General features: G+C 36.8%; 1 protein-coding gene across 15 annotated transcripts in view; it reads left to right on the forward strand.

The window, feature by feature from the left end:
• The window catches only part of CEP128 (centrosomal protein 128), a 319,695-nt gene that overhangs the window by 262,316 nt on the left and 34,679 nt on the right, over positions 1 to 22,700 (forward strand). For 12 of the 15 annotated variants that reach the window (XM_036429922.2, XM_045575777.1, XM_045575837.1 and 9 more), the window contains 2 exons: positions 6,696 to 6,785; positions 13,593 to 13,616. The exons of 1 other annotated variant lie outside the window; for it this stretch is intronic. In XM_036429922.2, coding sequence (XP_036285815.1) covers positions 6,696 to 6,785; positions 13,593 to 13,616 — 114 coding nt within the window. The remainder of the gene's footprint in view (positions 1 to 6,695; positions 6,786 to 13,592; positions 13,617 to 22,700) is intronic. 2 more of the 15 variants (XM_036429920.2, XM_045575865.1) reach the window with 1 other exon arrangement.

Genomic DNA, 22,700 nt, shown 5'->3' on the forward strand with positions numbered 1-22,700 from the left:
CAAGTCTAATAAATATTAATATAGGGGCATTATAATATGGAAAATAATTCTAGTGGAGAGTTGGCAGACACATCTGTGGAGATTAACTGGGCAAGAAAAACCACCAAAGACAAAAAACTGACATGGGCAAAGAAATTGTCCTGGCAGAGCCTGACAGCATAGGGCATTAACATCTCAATAGTCCCAGCGCATGGCACATCCTTCTGCTAACCAACCATGTGATAAATTGGGCCAGTGACAGACCAACTGGGTAATTTCTGTGGTTTTGCTGTCAATCATATCTGCCTGACTGGAATGACCATAACCTGTACTTTCAAACCACACAGTGGTTTGGAGATTATAGAGATTGTGGGGAGAAATGCAAAGACGGGACAGCTAAGAGTCTCTGAGTGAGAGTAAAGGGAAAGTGAGGGTGGAAGGGGTACTGTGTTCTAACAGTGGGCCTCCAGAAGAATGGAAGAATTGGTTAAAGCAGTTCTTAAATTTCTACCAAAATTCTGATTTGCTTTGGAGATTCTAAAGTACTTGTACTGAAGTCCCAATTTAAATAAATTGATCATTTGAAATTTTCTGTTTAATTCTTTGTTAAACTAAAAGATAAATTCAGTATTCTGTTCATTCCTAAAATGACTCACAGGAGTTATAGTAGAATTTATATAATCCTAGAAACCAAAATGTAATGCAGACTTTCTTATTCTCCCCAAAATGCATTCCTTGGAACATAGGCAAATCACTACGTATCTATTTCTTTTTCTAATAAAAGCTATTCTAAACAATGTCACAATTAAACAAAATGGGTGATGATGGGCTATGGGAGGGTTGGGAGACACTTTGCCACCTTCAGGGAGAGGTAACTTAATGGCTCATTAAAATCTCTGTTTCCTCAAAAGGTGAGGAAGCTTACCCAGACTGAACTTCAGCATGAGGTCTCAAGAGAGATGAACTTTTAGATGTTTGTATCAGGGGCAAGCAGGGTCTCAGCTGATTAGATCTGTACACTTTAATTTACTACGTCAAGAGTCCTTGCGAGAGTGGGGAACCAAGCTCAGTAAAATAGATTCCATTTGAAATGTTTAGTGGTCATTAAATTTTATCACCCTATTTTACCTGAAATTTGCAACTTAATTTAAACTCCAAATTTATGACAGAATTAAAGTGGAAAGTAGAAAGCCCTGTGAGGGAAGAACTATTCTGTCTGAATGTACTGAAATTGATTGACTAGATAATTTTCTTTCCAGGATAAAAAATATAAAAACGTGGCTGGTTCTGTTTATTCAGAGGGATGGAAAACATAAGTCTTCAAGATTCAGCAGTCTCCTTGAGTCAAGGTTATTAAAAAGCCTCTAAAAAAAATGCCATTTGGAAACATTTAAAAATACAAAGTGTAGTCTGAGCACAAAAGCCCAAATTTTACTCCATGACAGAAAGTTTAAAAAACTGGGTAGTTAAAAATGAATCAAATTTGTGTTACAGATTTTGTAAATTGTTCCCATAAAGTGGGAAATTATTTTACCTGTCTCCATATACATTCTCTTTGCGATTGGCTCCATGAAAAGCAACATTTCCATAAAGGATCTCTTGGTGTCTTTGTGGAGTCTGAGTTCTGGGCACCTTGGGCTCTGGGGCTGATAGAAAGAACAGCTTGCATGCTCTTGTGACAAATGACAATACTCTAAGCTCATTATGATGTTTTGTCATGTTGAGCTTGTGTGAGATTTGGGCCAGGTCTCCAGAGTCCACTGGGCAATTTCAGTTGGGTTGCAGATTAACTGAGTACTATAATATTAGCCTGTTCATAATATGTCTCTTCTTTTTCTTCTCATGCCACCTTTCCAAACTGGCCTTAAACTTTGTACAGATAACTGCAAGTCTGAAATCCTTCAGGCCTTGATAACAAAAAATACGTTAGGCTGGTAGCTTAAACTAGAAACAGTTATTTATTACAGTTCCAGAGGTTGAGAAGTCCCAGGTCAAGGCAGATGCAGTGTCTGTGTTCATAGTGTTCACAGAGGTAGATATAGCTTTAGGAGGTGGTGAGGACCACTCTCCTCATTCATAGGTATTCATCACCTTGCCCTGTCCTCACCTGGCAGAGAGCAGAGAAGACTCTGAGTCTCTTTATGAGGGGTCCATCCTCATGACCTAATCACCCCAAAGTTCCTTCCTCCTGATATCATCACATTGGGATTTCAACCTATGAATTTTGGGGGTATACAAACATTGGACCATAACACCATGTTCTTTCTTTCCTCTTCCATCTCCTGATAACATTGGCAGTTGTGAAAAGCAATTTTCAAAGTGATGAAACAGTAGTGTTCAACGTATTTGGAAACAAATGCTTATCAACAATATACTTCTGGTTGAAACATTTTCCATGGACTCCTAAGACAAATCTTGACATTGAAGCATTGATAGGACATTGTTGAAAGAAAGTATAGTTCTCATTCGAGGGCTTTCACCCAGCCCCATCTGTGGCTGATTTTCCAGAACTTAAAGAATTGCTCAGAGGATTTCCCCAAGATGAAGTCCTCAAAACTCACTAAGATTATGTTTCACTTTATTAACAAATACTTACTTAGCACTCCTTAATTTCTGTCAAGGTTACGCTAAATCTGCCTCAAAGGGCAATGTCTGTGCATCAAAGCAGAAGAAAATAAACACCTTTTGGCTTGTTAATGCATAATATTAGTAGCTAATGAGAAATTCTTTTGTGTCTTGCACTGTGCTCAAAGTTCTAAATATAGGTCATGTATTCCCTATGACAATTCTATCATATACTGTGCAAGCCTCATAGCTTGCACAGCCAGAAAGCGGCCCTGGCTAGGATTTGTATTAGAATCTGCCTGGCTTCCACACCACTGTGCTAATGCCTCACGAGCTTATGGAGAACTGAATTTCTGCACTTAAGTTGTTTAGGTTCCTGGCCTTTCTTTTAATTTCTTTCTCTCCCCTCACCCCCCAGGAATAATTTGTTAGCAAACATATTACGCATTTAGTGTGGCAAAATACTAACTGACCCTCTCCTTTTTCAAAAAAGATATATAAGAAACTAAATAATTTTAAGAAAGTGCCTTAAATAAGGCAACATGGGGGACTTAAAATTAGTGAAACTTTTCACTGCCTTTCTGAAACTCTAAAACTACTTATAATCCCTTCAGCTCCAAGCTTACATACACATGGCAACTGGAACAGTGTCATATGAATACATATTTTTGGCCCTTGGCATGTGAGGAAGATTTTAATTCCTGGTGTAAGATTAGGAACCATCCAGTAATCTCGGGCACTTCTAGGAAGGAGAAGGGATCATTTTTCTTTTTCCATTCTTGCACCTTTTCTTTTTGCTTATTCATCATGTTTTAAATAAACAGACTGAAGAAAGTTGTTATTAAAGCCCTCCTCGGGCTTCTTCAATTTCAGTTTCAAACCAGGTTCAAAATATTCTGGCAAAAATTAAAGGCAAGGCTGAAAATGTTTTTATAAATTTTAAATTGTGCAAAAAGCGATAAACCTAAAATGAACTGAAAGAATGACTAATAAGCATCTCCTGTTGTGTCTTTGTCTTTATCAGTGATTATTTTGGTTTTGAAAAATTGAATTTGAAGTGCATTCCTTTCCCTGAGCATCTGCGTTCCGCTCACTACTCGAAATTTAATTTGTTCAAATTTTAATGTTTGCTGGTGGAAATGCGAAGGCATTTCCACCAGCAAACATTAGCACACTAATAAATAACATTTTATGTCTGCTAACAATATTTCTGGATTTGCTCATGAAATAGAAAAGTATTACCTACAAGAGACTCTGTGTCTTTACCACGTTCTGCTTGTAATTGAAATCCCAAGTCCTCATTTCGCTGTTTGAAAAGAACTAACACATTTGTCACGAATGAAACAGGTGTGGGGGGAGAGGCCGTTTCTGAGCCCAGCCATGAGTTTAAGTTCCTGTAGCCCAGACCTGAAAGAGCTGGGAGAGCAGAACAATAGGGCTGCCATCCACCTGGACAACAGCACAGCTCATCAGGGGAAGGCCTTTGCTGCCTTTGTCCTTCTGACAGCTCCCCAGCAGTGATGGCTGTGTGCCTCAGCTGGCCCAACAGCAGCCCCAGAGGCAGAAGGGATTGCAGCTCCCTTAAGGAAGGCATATGGCAAACATATAATCCCTTTTACGGTATAGTAAATGAATATAAAAATGTGCGCCAATAATGATTTTCATTTGAACATTAAATTTTATGGCCTGTTGTTACACTGACCTCCGACATCTGTTTAGAGTAAGGTTCTGGAATGCTGTGCTGGCATGTGCGATTTTGAGAAGGAGGCTCCAGAACAGTTTCCCAAGGTTTCCCCTAATCTCCTCCACACACACACACCAGAGTCCCAGTGGTCATAAAAATGCATTTATTGTCTGTTTGTTCATAAAACTGCACATACTAACATATGTGGTATTTCCATTAGCTTCATTTTGTAGAGCTTTTCAATATATATATATATTTCAATGTGACCTTTCATTTGTTTTTGAGGATTAGTATAGACTCCTTTGAGGCAGGTGGACCTGGATTATGGTCTAAGCTCCAACCTTAAATCACAGTGTGGAATGTGATACATTTAATAGCTTTGAGTCTGTTTCTTTGACTTTAAATGAATAAAATTTAATAACGTTACCTATTGAAAGTTTTTGTGAGGATTAAATGAGAACATATGCAAAAGCACCCGATACAAATTTGGCAAATAATAAGCTTTTAATAAGTAATGTTGCTTTTTATGATGCTGGTAATTTACAGCCACAGTACACATACCAGTGTCCCTTTTGTTCCTGAAATTAAACAGTCTCTTTTGTGTACCAGAAACTTTGCATGTGCCACTTCCATTCTCTCTCTTACCCTCTTCCCTTATGTCTTTCAAATATGGCTCATCCTTTGTTTCAGCTCAAATGCCATCTTTCTGTGGGAGCCTAACCTGACCCACCTGTCTAAGGTGAACTTCTGCCCCCACTCCCATCACAGTTGCTGAGTATCTTCTTTATTTATGTCTTCGTCTCCTCTTTTGCAGTGTAAGCTCTGTGATGGCAGAGACTGTATCTTCCTTGTCACTTGTCGATAACTATGTACCCAGTCTCTGGAGTAGTGTGTGCATGGATGAATGGATGGATTAATTAAATGAATAAATGGATAAATGAGTAGAAGAGAGGGAGGGAGAAAGGGTGCACGAAAGGAAGAAAGGAAGGAAAGACATTTGAATGAAAGAAAAAATATGATGGAGAAAAGGAAGAAACTTATATGGCCCAAGGAATGGTTTATATTCTGGGCTATGTTTCTTCCTTTCTCTTTTCTTACCGCTGATCAGTGTACCTTGCCTTATCCTCTCCTTTTGGAGTTGTGTAGGATTGCCACAGGATGACCTCTGTGAGGCAGGTCATATTTCCTAGGGGATACCAACACCTTAGAACAGAGGGTCATCATACTTACTGTAAAGGACAAAATATTTTCCATTTTACAGGTTATGTGCCATCTCACAACCACTCAACTCTGCAATTATAGAGTGAAAGCAACCAAAGACCATTTAGAGGGAGATGAATAAGGCTACGTTCCAATAAACTTTATTTATGGAAAATGAAATTTGAATTGTATGTAATTTTCACGGCATGAAATACCATTCTTTGATGTCTCCCCCCCCCCCCCCCCAGCCAAATAAAAATGTAAAAACGCTTCTCTTCTGGACCTATGAAAACAGTCAGTGGGCTAGATTAGACTCACTGTGACTTGGCCTTGAAATGAGCTAGTTTAATGATTATCTGTCTCAAGGATGTTTGCTTTTTAAAAGGTTAATGGGAATGGGGGGGGGGGGGGAGCAAAGAATAAATTTTTGAGTTCTTCCTCAAAGAATAAATTTCCAGCCTGGCCAGTGTTGCTCAGGGGTAGAGTATCAGCCTTTGAACTGAAGAATCTTAGACTTCATTTCTGGTCAAGGGCAGGTACCTAGGCTGCAGAAGGCAACCAATTGATGTATCTCTCTCACATTGGTTTAAAGTTGATATTTCTCTCTCTCTTTCTCTCTTCCTCCCTTCCTCCCTTCTACTCTTTCTCAATGGAAAAAATATCCTCCAGTGAGGATTAAAAACAACAAACAAAACAAAAAAGAAGGAATAAAATTCCATTGGCAGAATTTTAAATAATTTTGCAAATGGAAGAAAGGATAATTTTGAGTAATCAGACCTTTTTAAACTCCTAAAATCCCAGGCGTCAGTGCTTTCTTATCCACAAGTAGAGTTGTAAGTGTTGAAAATAGTTCTCATTACCCACTAAGACTGCCTGGGTGTGTCTAACAAGTTCTCATCTCACTTACTCTTTCATGATATACTTTGGAATTAAGGATCAATTCCTTTAAGAAATGATTTTGAAAACAAGACAATTGAACTCGGTCATTACTCTTTATTTATAATCATAAGGAGTAAAATGTTTTAAATTTCAAGTAATGATTTTCCTAAAATGTGTGACTTTAAGGTGGGTAAGGAATTATTTTGGGAAACATTTCAAAAATAAAACGTGATATTTTATCCAAATGCAGATACTAAAAACTTATTTGAAATTGTTATGGCCCTATTAGCATTATTTTTATAGCTGTTACTATGTATAGTACTTTCAATTATTTTAAGACAGTAGAGCTTTCCAACTCCTTTTCTTTGCTCACGTCTCTCTCAAACAGCCAAAGCTACAGTTTAAAATTCCACCTTGGGAAGATGCTAGTCAGACTGCAATGAGAAATTACAAAGAAGCTCAATTGGAAGAAAAAGCAGTTAAGTATTTTATAGGTAGAAATATTTAGTTATTTAAAACTAAGTAGTCCAAGTACATTTACTGTATTTTAGGATATACAGGATAAGTCAGCCTTCAGGAATGCTTTCCGGAAGTGCCACTAAGAACTAAGTTTGTTGTTATTTTTCTTAATTTTATTAGATATTAAGAATAATGCACCATTGATTTTTGGAGTATAGATAATTTAAGGTTAGTTTTAAGTTCTTTAACCACCTTTCCTTTCTACCTGGGCTTGTATATTAGGAAGTGGAAATTGATAATAGGTTTTAATCATGGTCAAACTGGATTAGGAAGCAAGAAAAACCTAACTCATGTCAGCCAAATATATTATTTAAAACCATTTGCTTGTGTTGTGATTATACTTATCAATAGCCTCTCTGGAATAGAATGGTAAGAAGGACCTGTACACAGCATCCCACAGAAGGAATGTGGGAATGGGAGGGAGAGAGAATCTCTAATATAATCTTCTTTGTGCTTTAATTCCTGAAAAGAATTGAGTAAATGACTCTGCATGTAAATTAAGATGTGAATTATTGGAATTGCTTAAAGGTAAGCCATTTAATTCTCCAGGTGGACTGACTGCCTACACCATTTAATGACTCAGCTGTGTGACATGCATGAAAGTCAACCATCAGGTGCTGTGATCCAAATATTCAGAAGGAAGGAGCTCGGAACAAAGGGTTCTATGGTTATGTGGGTTTCCTTGTGAACATTCTTCACTTAGAACCCCAGGAGGCATTTGCCCTTGAGGGAAACAAAGGAGATGTCAGCCTCAGGGAGTCTCATTAGGCGAGCTATATTTGGTGGCAGTCAAATACACACCCAGAAAAAAATGGCACACCCTATTGTTTCCCCAAGTTGTGCCTGACTCATAAATTATGCCATAATCGCTGCTGCGCTGTGATTTGCATAAGAGTTCAGAGCATGTTCAGCTAATATATGACTCACCTCACAACTGGAGACATGCACTTTATTTCTTAAAATGTAAAGCCTTGAAAAAATAATATGATGTGTTGGCTTCTGGGCTATTGGCATTCTCCCCTTACTACTCTACTCCAGTCCCTACATCTCTCCTGGGGGACAGTTAATCTTTGAAATTACATTGGTTGTCATTTGCATTGCCCCTAACCACCATCATAGCCTTTATATTACCTGCAAATAATGTTTAGCTGTTCCCCTGTCCAAATGTCGCTCACTGAACTCCTGTTACCTGGTACCTGCAGTTTCATAGTGGAATTGAGCAGTTTCAAGAGTAAGGTAATCCTGTCTGTTGCCCTTCATTTGGTTTGTAGTCTTATCCCATAGATTCATGCCTATGCATCCCATAGATTCACGCCTGTGCTTTAAAAAGGAATCTTAAAGTGATTCTTCATTTTCCAGGGAAAAATGCAAACCTCATTGCATTGCTTTGTGGTCTGAAATATAAAGGGTAAATCTGAGATCTTTATTACGATAGTTTCATACAGTTGACTGGAAGTGTTTACAGGGACTTTGAGCAAAACCCATACCTAACTTCTGGTTGCATTTCCCAGCAGGAAATCTGTTGAAACAAACCCACAGAGCCACATTTGCTTGTCTTTCTTTTCATCTTTCTCCTCCAACCAGGAAACCATACACACATCCCACTTCAGTGTAAGTGCAAACTCAGCCTTTCTCGATTGGTGTCAAACAGAGGTAAAATGGTCAGTAATAGCCTCACAACAAACAAGTGGAGCTGGGAATAGGGCAGAGGGAAGCTAGACAATAGCTGGGTGCCTCTGGTCTCTGTCATGGTAATAGCAGTGGATGAGAGAACAGATCAGAGACATGGCACACACACTTTGACTCTGTTCTTAAATCTGGTGATAGTTTCTGTTTCTGATTTTCTGCTTCCTGGGTGAAAATAATATAATAAAGTACATTATTGGGTACTCCTTCCATGGAAGGAAATGATGCATCTTTTTAAACTGGCTTTATTTTTTTTATAAATCAAAATGTTGAAGTGTTCATATTGACAATTATTTCGACAAACTCTTGATGCCTCCCTGTGTATTTATTTTTGTATTTGTTTTGTCATTTTGGACCTTGAAGTGGTTTATTTAAAGGTCTCATAAGCAGCTAATTAAATGAGTTTGCAAGAATTAACCACATATTTAATGACTAGAGGCCCAGTGCATGAAATCCATGTACCACTGGGGTCCTTTGGCTTGACCTGCAATCAGGGCTGATTAGGGCCAGGTCAGTCAGGACCAAGACAGAGAGGAGGTGACGGTCCTCGGGCCAGGTGCAGAAGGAATGGATGTTGGATGCTGACGCTGCCATCGTCAGTGCTCTGCTACCAAGAGGTTCCCTGCCTGCCCCCTCCTTCTTCTCTTGCCACAACACCGCTCCTGGGATGGGGAGGTGGGGTTGGGGCACAGGAGGTTGGCCTCCAGCCCCAAGGAGAGAGCCGACCCTTGGCCCACCTGGGAAATGGAGCTGCATCTGCTGCCACCCACCCTGGTTCCCATCTCAGCCCAGTGCCAGGCTCTGATTGGGTGATCAGGGCCTACTGGCCAGGTGGAGGGACTGTGGGAGGTTAGCCAGCGGGGGTAGGTTGGTCGTGGGAGTGTACTGATCATCAGGGAAAACTCCTGTGTTGAGCATCTGCCTCTTGGTGTTCAGTGTGCATCATAGCAACCACTCATTCTGGTCATTCTGGGCACTTAGACCTCTCTCTCTCTCTCTCTCTCTCTCTCTCTCTCTCTCTCTCTCTCTATCTATATATATATATATATATATATATATAGAGAGAGAGAGAGAGAGAGAGAGAGAGAGAGAGAGACTAGTAGCCCTGCGCACGAATCCGTGCACCAGTAGGTTGCTGCCCACCCTCCTGTAGCTCTCCACCCACTGCCCTGCCCTTCTGTAGCTACCCGACCTCCCCCTTCATATGTTGCTGCCCCCTTTTGTAGCTCTCTATGGGCCTTGCTTGTAGTTTGCTGCCCCACTTTCCTGCAGATCCATGATCTGGTCTTCATGCAGTTGGTCATTACTCCTCAGGGTGTAATGGATAATTAGCATATTCCTCTCTTATTATATAGGATGTCTAAATCAAACCCTGGGTGAGGGGGAAACCACTGCAACCTGTTTAAGCCACCCATTCTAAAGCTTTTCACAAGCCTAGAGTAACTTTGACTTTTACCAAATAAAATATAATTTTATGTGTAGAGTGCCGATTCATTTGGTATATTCAGAGCCATCTTTTGTTATATTCTATAGCTTTTTTGTTTTGCAGTCTTGAGGTAATTTGTGATCTTCATCTCTTTATTTGGTTTTTATTTATTTTAAATCATCAAACACTGATTTTTTAAAAAAAAATTTATTTATTTTTGTGTGGTGGTGGTTAATAAAAACCTTCGCTTTCATTTAATATCATGAAGCTTGGAAAGAAATACATTTGAAATGATTGCCAGTTTGTCAAACGTAATGGACTGCCACGTGGAAATGCATGGAGGAGAAAGGGACATATTTGCATTTCATTTTATAGCAGACATGGAGGAAATAGCAGTGAAGTGTGAGTGTGGATGATGAGACAGTTAGCATTGACAGGAAGAATGCCGAGCAGTGATTGTTCTGGGTAAAGCCAGGTGGTGTTTCTTCCAGAAGAAAGGCTTTGTGCTTTTACACAGTGATGGCAGGAAGTCCCCTTTGTGGGTTTTTCTTTTATAAATCATGTGTCTGTCATTGACCTGCAGTCCCAGAGAAGTTTCCAGAACTATTTTATACTCAAAGTTTCTTAGTCTTAGAAGGGATAGACACTCTTATTATATTTTTATGCCAGTATTGTGCTTTTTAAATATGCTAATGAATATATGTAAAGCATTTTTGTAAATGCTGCATTCTTGTGATAAATTGAAGTCACTAAACCTGTTCAACTCTACTTACCAAAGGCAGAAGGAGCTCTGATTATTTAGGCCTTTGAAGCTTCTAGTTCTTCACTTAACCGGAATTTAGAAATCAATGTGTCTAATTGATTGGCTCAGCAGAATCAAATAAACTGTTTAGTGCTCATTTCCTAACTTAGCGTCCAAATTTTTGCCCATCTCCAAGATACTAATGAATTTGTCTTGGTTCATTAGTAAAGTAGCAAAGGAATATATGCAGCTCAAGGCAAGTTACTAACTTTATCATGAAAAGTTAAAGTACATATTTATTAAAACTTAAATTTTTTATGCTGCAATTTATATACAATATTATAGTAAGTGTACAGCATAGTATCTAGACATTTATATACTTTACAAGGTGAACCGCCATAAATCTAGTCCCCATCTGATACCATGTATACATATTATAATGTAATTGACTATATTCCCTGTGCTGTCCTTTATATTCCTGGCTATTTTTAATAAAATGCATATTTTATAGTACATATGCTATATACCTCTAGAGAATAGAACTCTATTTACTTGATCTGTCAACTAGACAAAACGATATGTCTAGCAGTATTATTTTTCCTTAGAAATTCAAGTATATGTAATATTATGAGAATAGGTAGCACTATCCATTGTAACTGGTCAGTGTACAGGAGACAGCTGATAGATGTTTCTCTCTCACAGATGTTTCTGGCTCTCTATCCCACTCTGTGAAAAATCAATAAAATATATGTAAAAAAATAAAATAAAATCCTATAACAAATATTTAAGTGACATGAAGATTATTACATATATTTTATCAGTTAATCTTTATCACGCACTGAGATTTGAATTAAGATAGGCATATTTAACTTAATTTTACTGCTTTGGCATCATGAAATTACTGATTTCAAACTAGCTGTATGTATGCTTTTAAAACATGATAATCCTAAGTAATGTGTGCCCATAAACATATGGCCTGGGGAAAACTTAAGGCCCAAAAATGGCTGTGAATATTTGGAGCCTTCTGAGATGTTTCACATAGATATGCTGTTGTACAAAGTCTGTTTCTGTCTCTATAAGGCATCTAATGAGGTTCTGTTCTTTTCACAAGAATGATAAAGCATTGCTCAATGGTTTTGTCCAGATACACTGTGAATAGATGCCTGGCAGCAACAGATCAAAGCCCACTTGAGGCATTGTATGCAGTTATTATGAAGCACTCAAATGTGACAGTGCATAAGTCACCAACAAAATAGCAGTTAACGTCATGACTCTTTGGGTTTAAGGGTGAAGTCCTCTCAAGTGTGCCAGCAAAATGTGATTGAACAGGTTATATTGTTTAAAATCATCTGCTTTGGGCTGATTTTGCATAATTGATTCATTTAACTCCTGCCCATGTAGCCAAATGTTTAAAGGGTAGAAATGGTTTTGTCTCCCAGTTTGAGCGTGGAGGTTGGGTTGCAAAAGAAGCCCTTAGAGCACTGGTTCTCAACCTTTCTAATGCTGTGACCCTTTAATACAGTTCCTCATGTTGTGGTGGACCCCCAACCATAAAATTATTTTTGTTGCTACTTCATAACTGTAATTTTGCTACTCTTAATAAATCGTAATGTAAATACCTGTGTTTTCCAATGGTCTTAGGTGACCACAGGTTGAGAACCGCTAGCAGGGTCGCCTAAGACCATCAGAAAACTCAGATATTTACATTACGATTCATTAGCTTTAGCAAAATTACAGTTATGAAGTAGCAACGAATATAATTTTATGTTTGGAGGTCACCACAACTTGAGAAACTGTAAAGGGTCGCGGCATTAAAAAGGCTGAGAACCACTTGCCTGAGAGCAAGGCTGTGTTAGGGGAGGCTGGAAGAAAGGAGGTGAGGGCTGGGTTCTTTTTGCTCCTTCGTGTCGTGGGCCCATGGTGGTCCCGGTAGTCACAGGGGACTTGAGCCGAGTGACTCTCTGCACCATACCTGTCCCTGTTCCTTACCCTCTTAGGACAAAAAGATTAATTTGATCACACAAACAAACAAACAAATCCAGATTTCACATGTCTCATCCAACTGCTTAAAATGAAAGAAAGGAAAAGAAAACCGCCTTGACCTTCCTAGAAAGGATGGCTTTCCACTTTCTTAAATCTTCAGACTCTCCTCCTTGTCAAATTCAGCTTCTGTAGTTAGTAAAAACTCCCTGTCTATAGCCGTCAGCTCTGATAAGGTTGAGAATACAACGATTGGATTGAAAATGCAGTCATTTCCCTGATATTTTAACTTGTTAAGTATTATTGTCAATAACCCTTTTTAAAACTGCTATTTCTGTGAAACCTTCTAAGATACCATAAGTGATAAAGACTCATCTAGGTTCAGGACTGGTTATATGTGACATATATTCCTTATTTATTTTTCCTGCTTTGTTTTAATGAATAATTTGCTTATTAATTTCATTTGATGAAGCATTCTTATGTCTGAACTTTACCTTCCTGCGAGATCAAACTTTGTGCTATACACCTAATTGAGAGCTGATATATTACTAAATTTCTTTTTTATATCACTACTATTGTTTAGTCATGGTTCATATATTCAAATGTATCTAATATTATATATCCTTAAGTAGATAAATAATTGTACCAATGCAAAAGAGGTAAAGTCTATTCCACTTAGCAATTATATGTGAATATATGGTATTTACTGCTAAATTAAACCCTGGAGTCCTAACTCCTGCAGAGATGAGGAAAAGCACAGTGATCCTTTTGTGACTGATTCTATTGCAGAGGTTACCCTGAGTTTTCAGTTTTTACATTTTAAAAACAAATTATTAGTAATAGAGAATAAAAAGAAAATTTGAAAATTAAGTAAACTTGAAATGATCTTAATAGCTTTGCTTTTATAATGATATATTATGCTTTATTTGCAGGACCGTGTAAATGTGTTAGAAATGGTAAGTTGGGGCATTTTCTTCTTCCTTCTATCAGAATTCCCACAGGGTCCTGATGTGGATGTCAGAGCACTCCCCAAAGGAAGCAGCTCTAGAAAACATTTTTTAACACTACATCTAAGACTCAAAGGGGAAAATAAGCTAACCTATACGTGAAAGGTATGTGGATGCAGACTTTTAATTTTTTTTTAATTAGTAAAAACAATTATGCTAAGATTTGCTAAGGAAAATGTAATTATTCTATATAATCAGTGCCCTGTATGCTTCTATATTTTTCAATCACTAAAAAGACTGGTGGATAAAAAATTGACATGAGGATGCCATATATGCTTTGAGTTCAGATAAGATAATCAGCTTTAATATTTTTTACATCATTTTCACTAATATCCAAATAGTGATAAAAGATGGTCAGTCTTTTTCTCAATAATTTTGCCTGCAGGAACTAAGAAATATTTTTAAGTGCCTGAATGTAAAGACCACATGCTTGCAATATTTATTGCAAAATGATTTATTTTAAGTGATTTTAGGATAAAAAGGGGACGAACTTATTTTTTGACAATATAATGGTTAGATTTAATGTGGAATTTCTACTCACTGTGCCATAGTGGTTATGGAAAAAACTTATAATAAAATGTTAAATGGAAACAAGTTCAAGATACAAAATCATATGCACTTTAATGATAACATATAATGATAGGCAGATGAAAAAGTAAAATAAGAGTGAGCAAAACTCAGAAAAATAACTTGTTAGACAAGAATTAGGGCTTTGATTTCATTTCTTCTTTTTTAAAAGTGTTATAAAATATGGTTATATTATTTTTTTAACATTTTAATAATAAAAACCATGTGAATTAGAAGTATAGTAAAATAAGTGAATGGTACCATTTTATGATGAAATATTATTCAGCCATAGAAAGTCATATTTTAAAGAGTAAATATTGCCAAAGCATTATGTGGGGGGAAATAGTGGTATCTGAAGGTATAATGGGGAGCATGATGCAAGTGTCAAATATACATATTTTCGTTTTAAGAAGAAGACTTTATGGAAACACAAAATATTAAGAGTGGAGTGGGACTAGTTGTGATTTTAATTTTATCTTTTTGTGTTTTTTAACGAAGAAAAAATAAAACCTTAAACAATAAGGCTAATGAAGAATAAAATAGTTATTTTGTGAGTATGAGGAATGGAAAGATGCTAATGGAGCACACTTTAATCCTGTGTAAACAAGAGATTTTGATTGACAGTGTCCAGACCCAGTGGGTAAATAAGCTATTCCTTAGATTTAACTGGGCCATTTGGAAAGTACACTGACCTTCTCAGTTTCAGTATGATGACATTGTAGGTGAATAAAATGTTTAGTGTTCCTCCACATATATTTTACTTAACCTTAGGGGATGTCTTGCCAACAGGATTTGGCCTATGAACTAAATGCTCTTTTTAAAAGTATGAACAAAAACAGAAATTTTGAGTTTGAGGACTTGAGGTCAGCATACAAAATGCCACTCATACAACATTCACCAAGTCACTTGTTTCTTGATTCCTTCATGTGTAAATATGGTTGTAAGTAAACTTGTTATATCAGATTGTGAGAATTAAGACAGAAGGTACATGGGAAAATATTTAGGACCAAACATATGTCAGGTTATCGCTGTCATCATGGGATTGCTGTTGTTTCTTATTTAAACATTTTAATTATACCAGTATACCACACAAAACTGAAAATTACATCAATAATAACACTTGGACCATAACTTTTATTAGAATTTGTTAGTCTTAAAACTAACAAATGTAATTAATGTAAACTAGAAAATGTAATTAAAAGTATAGGAATACAAAGTGACAATAATAAAAAAGAATTTGTTAGTCTTTCTTACTTATATAATCTCTTTGCTAAAAATACTATGGAGTAAAATGATAAATGCCTTATTTTAAGGATTCCTTTGGAATCAGGGTAAAAATAAAAAGTCATCATGAGAAAAATAAAATTAATTAAATGGAGTAGGTTTTTTTAATGGCAGTTTTCTCAAGATGGATTTAATTTGAAATAATTAAGTAAAACCATAAAAATGAAAATGCTCAGTGTTAATGTTAATGTTCAAATATTATGAGGCCCTTTGACTTTCACATGGCGTTGGAAGGAGCAGATTTAATGCACTGGGTAGACTGCTCAACTGGGAAAGTATTTTATAGTTCATAAAATCAGTTGCTGAAAACTATCTCTGGGCCATTTATTATTCTCTTGCTATTCAGCACTTAAACCATAGAACAGTGCTGGTGGTCTACATTGGTGTGGTCTGATCTTAAGAGTATATAATCCATTGAATGTAAAAATCTGGATTTCCATCATCCAATTAGGAATATGCATAAAAGATTGATTTTATAAGTTCAGTAATTATAATACCTTATAAAGGATAAGATGGTCTTTTTATCATAATGAGCAACTTGATTTGTCTTGTCACCAATTATCTCTGTGCCTAGGTCACAACCATATGTGCATTTTCCCTTCTCTTCTTCAACTTGTCCCTTTCCTCTTTCACTAGCAGGTCAGTTGCCTGGGTTAGAAATGACATTTTACTTGCAAATGCATCCCCAGGGCCTGACAAAAATTCCTGATGTGTAGTGGACAACCAATAAACATTGTAGAATGAAATAATAAATATTTAACTGTATTTTTGAGAAAAACCAGTATGAGAAAGCCCATTTTACTTCTCACTCCTGCATTAGCACTGAGAAAATGTAATTAAAAGTATAGGAATACAAAGTGACAAAAAATGCAAAGCTCAGAGGGAAAAGGTCTCACAACAGCAAGACAAATATGCAAGTCCTTTATAGAGAAAACTAGAGGCCTGGCACATGAAATTCATGAACAGGCAGGGGATATCCCTCTGCCCGGCCTGCACCTTCTCCAAACTGGGGTATGTCTGACTGGTGGCAGTTGGATATCCTTCTCACAATCCAGGACTGCTGGCTCCTAACTGCTTGCCTGCCTGGTTACTCCTAACTGCTTTTGCCTGCCAACCTGATTGCCCCTAGCCACTCTGCTGCTGGCTCAATTGACCCCAACTGCCCTCCCCTGCAGGTCTGGTTGCCCCCAAATGCCCTCCCCTGCTGGCCTGTTTGATCCCAACTGCCCTCCCCTGCCGGCCATCTTGAGGTATCCATCTTGTGATGATGTCATGTGATACCACATAGGCTTTTATTATATAGAATACTCTAGAATAGCCAAAACACTTCTGGGTGCCAAGCAGGAGGCAATTTAAGATTTTGCCATCTCAAGCCAGCCAACCATGGGCTATGCATACATATTCTTATGAAATACATCTAGGTGAAAGAACAGTTTTAGTTATTTGACAGGTCTTGGTAAATAAAGTCTTTTTTATATTCTTTCCAGAAACAAAAAATGGATGATTTTAATAACTACATTACAATTCTTTGGCAGATCAAGTGGGTTCTAATTCTTTGCTTTCAACAAAATTTAAGGGAGGACTTAATTGAGTTAATAGGGCATTAAAATTAATTTTTGATGACAGATCACTATGTAATCTTTGCATAAAACTAGGAAGGCATTCAAGAAATTGGGTGTCATTGTTACAGCAAAACTATTTTCAATTTCGTATTTATTTATGTGAATAATATTTTTCAGGGATTAAATCTGTGGAAATAAAAAATATATATGATATTGAACCCTGTCTTCTTTATATTTTTAATATTTATTATTGAAAATATTACATATGTTCCCCTTTACCCTCCTTAAACACTCCCGCCCCAGGCCTTCACCAATCTATTTATTATCTGTGCCCAGGAGTTATGCATATATGCATACATGTTCTTTGGTTGATCTCTTCCCACCCCCACCTTCCCTTTGAGATTCGACAATTTGTTCCATGCTTCTTTGCCTCTGGATCTATTTTGTTCACCAGTTCATTTTGTTCATTAGATTCCACATATGAGTGAGATCATGTGATACTTGTCTTTCTCTGACTCATTATTTCATTTATCATAATACTCTCCAGGTCCCTCCATACTGTCTCAAAGAGAACCCTGTCATCTTTAAACAAAAATTAGCATTGACATCTGAATACATGAGCTAATTCAGTGCAAGAGAACAAATGGGAAACTATACCCATCCCATTAAGACATATTTTTGGAAGATTTATGTTTGTTTTTTAAATTTAATATATTTTTTCTCAAAATTTAATACTTAATGTTAATTTTAATAATAAATTAATCGTATAACCCTTAGAGCATTATTGTCAGAGAATGCTTAAAAAATCAGTTTTTCTCTGTGTATATATTTTTTTCTTATACAGGGAAGGATGTGTGTGGTATGATAAGATAGCCATTAAAAAGTCTTGCAAGCATAAACGTATTTCATATTAGAGTTAACAGTCTGTAAGAAAAAAAGACTGGAAGTAAATTCAAAGGGAAAAGGAACAATATAGAATGTCCATCTTTTAAAGAGGATATTAGTTATTTTCTAAGTGGATAAATGGTGGTAACAAATTATTAAGCTATTTTAAATTCACTGAGTAAGATTATAGGAGTAATATGATTTTTATTTGAAGATATTAGTAGTATTACAGAAATTTTATTCTTTGAAACTACCTAAACTTATGATGAAAACATTTAGACAACTTAAAAATGGGGGGGAGGGGAGACAAGGTAGATACAAAGTTTAAAAAATTATTTAGGGAATATCTACTGGAATATTTGAAAACCACTGACTTAAGAGCAAATGTGTAATTATATATTTGCAATATTTTAGTGCTTCATCAGCTTCTCAAAATAAAGTTATTTTAAACAATCTAATCTTCCTTATTTTCAGTGTATACTTACAGAGATAATACTGTTTACAGGATAAATGCTAACCTGTAACTATAGGGAGAAAAGCATACATAAATGTGCCTGTGCTAAGAAAAATTACAAAACATTGGAAAACTTTTAGAAATATGATTTTTATTTTTAAAAGCCTGTTAGAGTCTTTCATATATCTCTATAGGATTCCTTCAGCTAATATTAGTGGTGACAGATTTGAACTGTGCATGTCAGTTATATTTAAGATCTCGGTGCCCCAAGGACAGGAGTATGCCAATATGTCTCTATGGAAATTACTAAGTAATACTATATATACTCTTATTTCACATGTTTGCCAATAGAATAGACAATGGTGGTTGGGGTTTTTATTTATTTATTTTTAAATATATTTTTATTGATTTCAGAGAGGAAGGGAGAGGGAGGGAGAAAGAGAAACCTCCATGATGAGATAGAATCATTGATTGGCCTACTCCTATAAGACCCCCACTGGGCATCTAGCCTGCAACAGAGCATGTGCCCTGACCCAGAATTGAACCTTGAACTCCTGGTTCATAGGTTGGTGCTCAGCCACTGAACCATGTAGGCTGGGCTGGAGTTTTTATTTTGCCTGTCCTGGATCTGCCTACTAATTGTGTTTATCCGGCTACATGTGCAGTTTACTCTACAGGGAGAGTTACTGAAGAAGGATTGTTATTGTTTGTTAGGGCACTAAATACTGCTCTGGGGCACTTAGGAGTGCATGGGCCCAATAGAGTTAATGTACTTACTATGGTGTCCCCATTAAGCTCAGGAAATAACTGACTTGAGTATGTAAATCTGGCCAAGTAACCATAAATTATTTGCAATAATTTATTTGCCTCTTCTACGTATTTGTAAGAATATTGAAGCTAAGTAAAACTTGCCTTTATCTCTTTATAAAGCTAGAATCTACTGTTTCAAAACCAAAGATCAAGTTAGGTTCATTTTGGGTTTTGCCAAGGCTACTTGCCTCTCATTGAGGTTGCCTGAAAAGTTCATTCAGATTGGCTTCCCACCAAAGAAAACGCAGTGTGCTCTGTACAGTTTTGACCCAGAATCAGGTGAATCTCAGCGGTCTTGGCTGAGCTACATTGTAAAATTTTGGATTTGTTCGAACTTGACACTTCCTGGGAACCCATTCAAACTGAAACCGGAAAAGGGTTTTGCACAAACCCTGTCCTGCCCGTTCTGCCAAGTTTCCCACTGCTCCAATGTTAGCCTACCTTCTGTATATTCACATCGAGGGCAAGCAGAATATCCTCATGAATCTCTCATGAAGGATCTTGCTTGCCTCAATCTAGACATTCTCCTTTCACCACCTGGCCCCAAAACACAGAGCTTGTATTCTGGGTTAGTCAGTATTAAAATATGTATGTTTTCCAATAATGGGGTCATCTTCAAAAGGTTAAATTTCTACAGCATGATGGTGCTTATGGTCCTATGAAGAAAATGCTACTTAAAACAAGTAGGCTCTTTATTCAGAGTTGCAACCTTGTGGCAAAGGGTGATGACCAATGAAAAAATGTAAGAATTCAGCCTGCAGAACTGGTTTCTTACAGCCTTGTCCATTTTTCATAAAACCTGTGAGTCAGGGAAGATATCATGGAGAAGTTACATAATGAATGTGGCTTCCCCAGCTGATGAATTTAGTATTATTGAATTGCTCAGTGTTTGGAGGTCAGACTGGCAGTTTCATGTTTGATGCTAATAAGTAGTCACACTGCCCGTCTAACTGCCTTGCTTGATAATGCATTTTAATAGTTCTGTTCTAAGCACTATCAGTGACATAACACATTCTCCGGGTACAAAGCTCATGCTTTATATTTTGAAGATAATATGAGTGTATTTTGTAAAACACAATGGGTATCTTTTGAAAAATAGTCTATATAGGAACTGCTTTCTGTTCTATTCAAGAGAGAATATCTGGGTGAAATCCCAAAGTAATTATATATGAAGTTTTTTTTTAAATCCGACCTTAACAATAAAACAAAGTATCAGTATTACACCCTCAATATACATACAATTGGTGGGAAAAGTGTATGTTGCACATATTTTTGAAGTAGTCTTCAAATGAGAAGCTGATTTGGGGAATTTTCATTTTACGCATCTAATTTTAATGACATATAAGTTTCAGTTGAAATTATATGCCTAGTTTAAATAGATTGAGAGTCAGAAAAGCTAGGTTCGGTCATATCTCTGCCAAATTCAGGCCCAGGACCCTAGGCAAGTTGCTTAAACTCTCTACCCTTTAATTTCCTTTTTCTTTTTTTTTTCTTTTTTCTTTTTTTTAATGCTTGAGCTTGACTAGATAATATTTAAAAGGTCCTCTCCCTAATAAGCTATTTTCTAGTCTAGGAGTACTTAAACATCCAAACTTCACAACATTTCCACTCTGCAAATAGTTGCTATCAACTATTTTAACCATATAATATTAGAATATTACAGATACTTGTTGAGTCCCTACCTGTCTCAATATGTCCTAGGGCATATGGCAGATTAGATCCATGCTGCCATGGATCTCAAGTTTTAGATAATGTTACAATTTGAAGGATTCTTAGAGATTCATGTGAAAACCCCTCACCCGATAGGTGAGAAAAATGGAGTACTTTTTTAATTGTCAAGTGTGATTTGCAAATAGACATAGTGTTCTTTTTATTAGTGGCACAGTGTTCTTTTCATTCCACATATTCCACTTGTGACTGATGAGAGTAATGAAGACATAAGCCAGGAACGCCTTACAAGTGTCTAATGAATTACAGAAAGCGAAGAGGAAGATAAGTAGCAACCAGATTCCATATTTACCTCTAGCAGGACAAGAAGTAGACTCGTAAATAGGACACTGATATTCTTGGACCCTATTCAGAAATTGTCAGAACATGCCCTCAACTCAGTGGTAAATGGAGTTTCATAAAGCCACTTTGATCTGGTTTTCTTCATTTTGAATGTTGGAGAGTTGGCATGTCCCTAGGTTGCCTTACCAGTTCTGTCTTGAGCTTGCTCAGTGATATTAAAAGCTTCAGTCTATGTTTTTTATCATGCATCTGTATACCAGCTCTAATTCCATTCACACAGTGTTTATAAAATTTAAGGGCTTTTAATAATAAACTTTGATCTCAGATGAAAGGCTAGGGAGGATATAAATTTTCATTATTAGCACTGTTAATATAAATAGCCAAAGTTGTCTTATGTTAATTATTTAACATTAGTAAATGATTTCAACCTATCATTGCCCCAATTACATTGTATTTAAACATCAAAGAGTAAAAGGCTAGACCATCAAAATAGCCCTTCCCTTCCCATTATTCTCTTTAGGCTCTGTTCTTAATTATTTTGCATTTATTATTTATGGAACTGGTGTTCCATAAATGATTTTCTAGAGCTTCTTCAATGTGTTTCTCTATTAGCATCTCACTCTCTCCCTGTATCCATAGCAAAGGCAAGTGGGATGTTCTTGACATGCTTGTGTTACTGTCCTCAGATGTTAACCATAGAAGTATATTAAAGATAATTCACTGTCTTAAAACATTTGGATTCTATAAATTACTCCCTTTACGTCTTTTCAGAGAACTTCCTGTTTTCATCTTTATTCTTTATTTCTCAGAACTTGTTTTGCTTGGTAATACCTCAGAGCTCCTCATTAGACACTAGTTTTTCCTTGAAGAAGAATGCATTTGTTCCAAGACATGTTGGGGTTGAGTGAGAGGGTAAGGAAAAAGCCAGGTGAACTCCAGATTTCTTAGAGAATAATCTGGGCGTGGTGGGCCGGGAGTTAGACCTGATTGTGAGTCCTAGCACTTTGACATGGGCAAGTCACTGAATCTCTCTGAGCCCAATTTCTGTGATCCCTAAAGTATGTCCAATGCTTGTCTTGTTTATCTCACAGGTTGCTGAGAAGACCAAGCGAGATAGTGGTTCAAAAAGTCCTTTCCTAATTTTAAAAAATAGTCTCTCTTTATGTATGCATCACCTTCACCAGTCTCAAGAGCAGGATATAGACTGGAAAGTTTTGGCTCATTACTCCGGACATTTGAATTTTCATCCTAGTTTTGCGATGCTGGTTATGTATCTTGGCACTCTGTGTTATACAGATTTCACCTCCAAAATTCAATTCCGTTTTTTCAAAGTTCAGCTCTGAGAAATTTAGATTTACAGTCCTTATTTAATAATCCTAATAATTTTCATTCAACACACTCCTACCCTCAGATTCAGTTGACCTGGGGCAAATCCCGGTATTTTTTAAAGCTTCTCAGATA

This window comes from Pipistrellus kuhlii, unplaced genomic scaffold (genome assembly GCF_014108245.1).
Source record: "Pipistrellus kuhlii isolate mPipKuh1 unplaced genomic scaffold, mPipKuh1.p scaffold_m20_p_1, whole genome shotgun sequence".
Lineage (NCBI taxonomy): Eukaryota > Metazoa > Chordata > Mammalia > Chiroptera > Vespertilionidae > Pipistrellus > Pipistrellus kuhlii.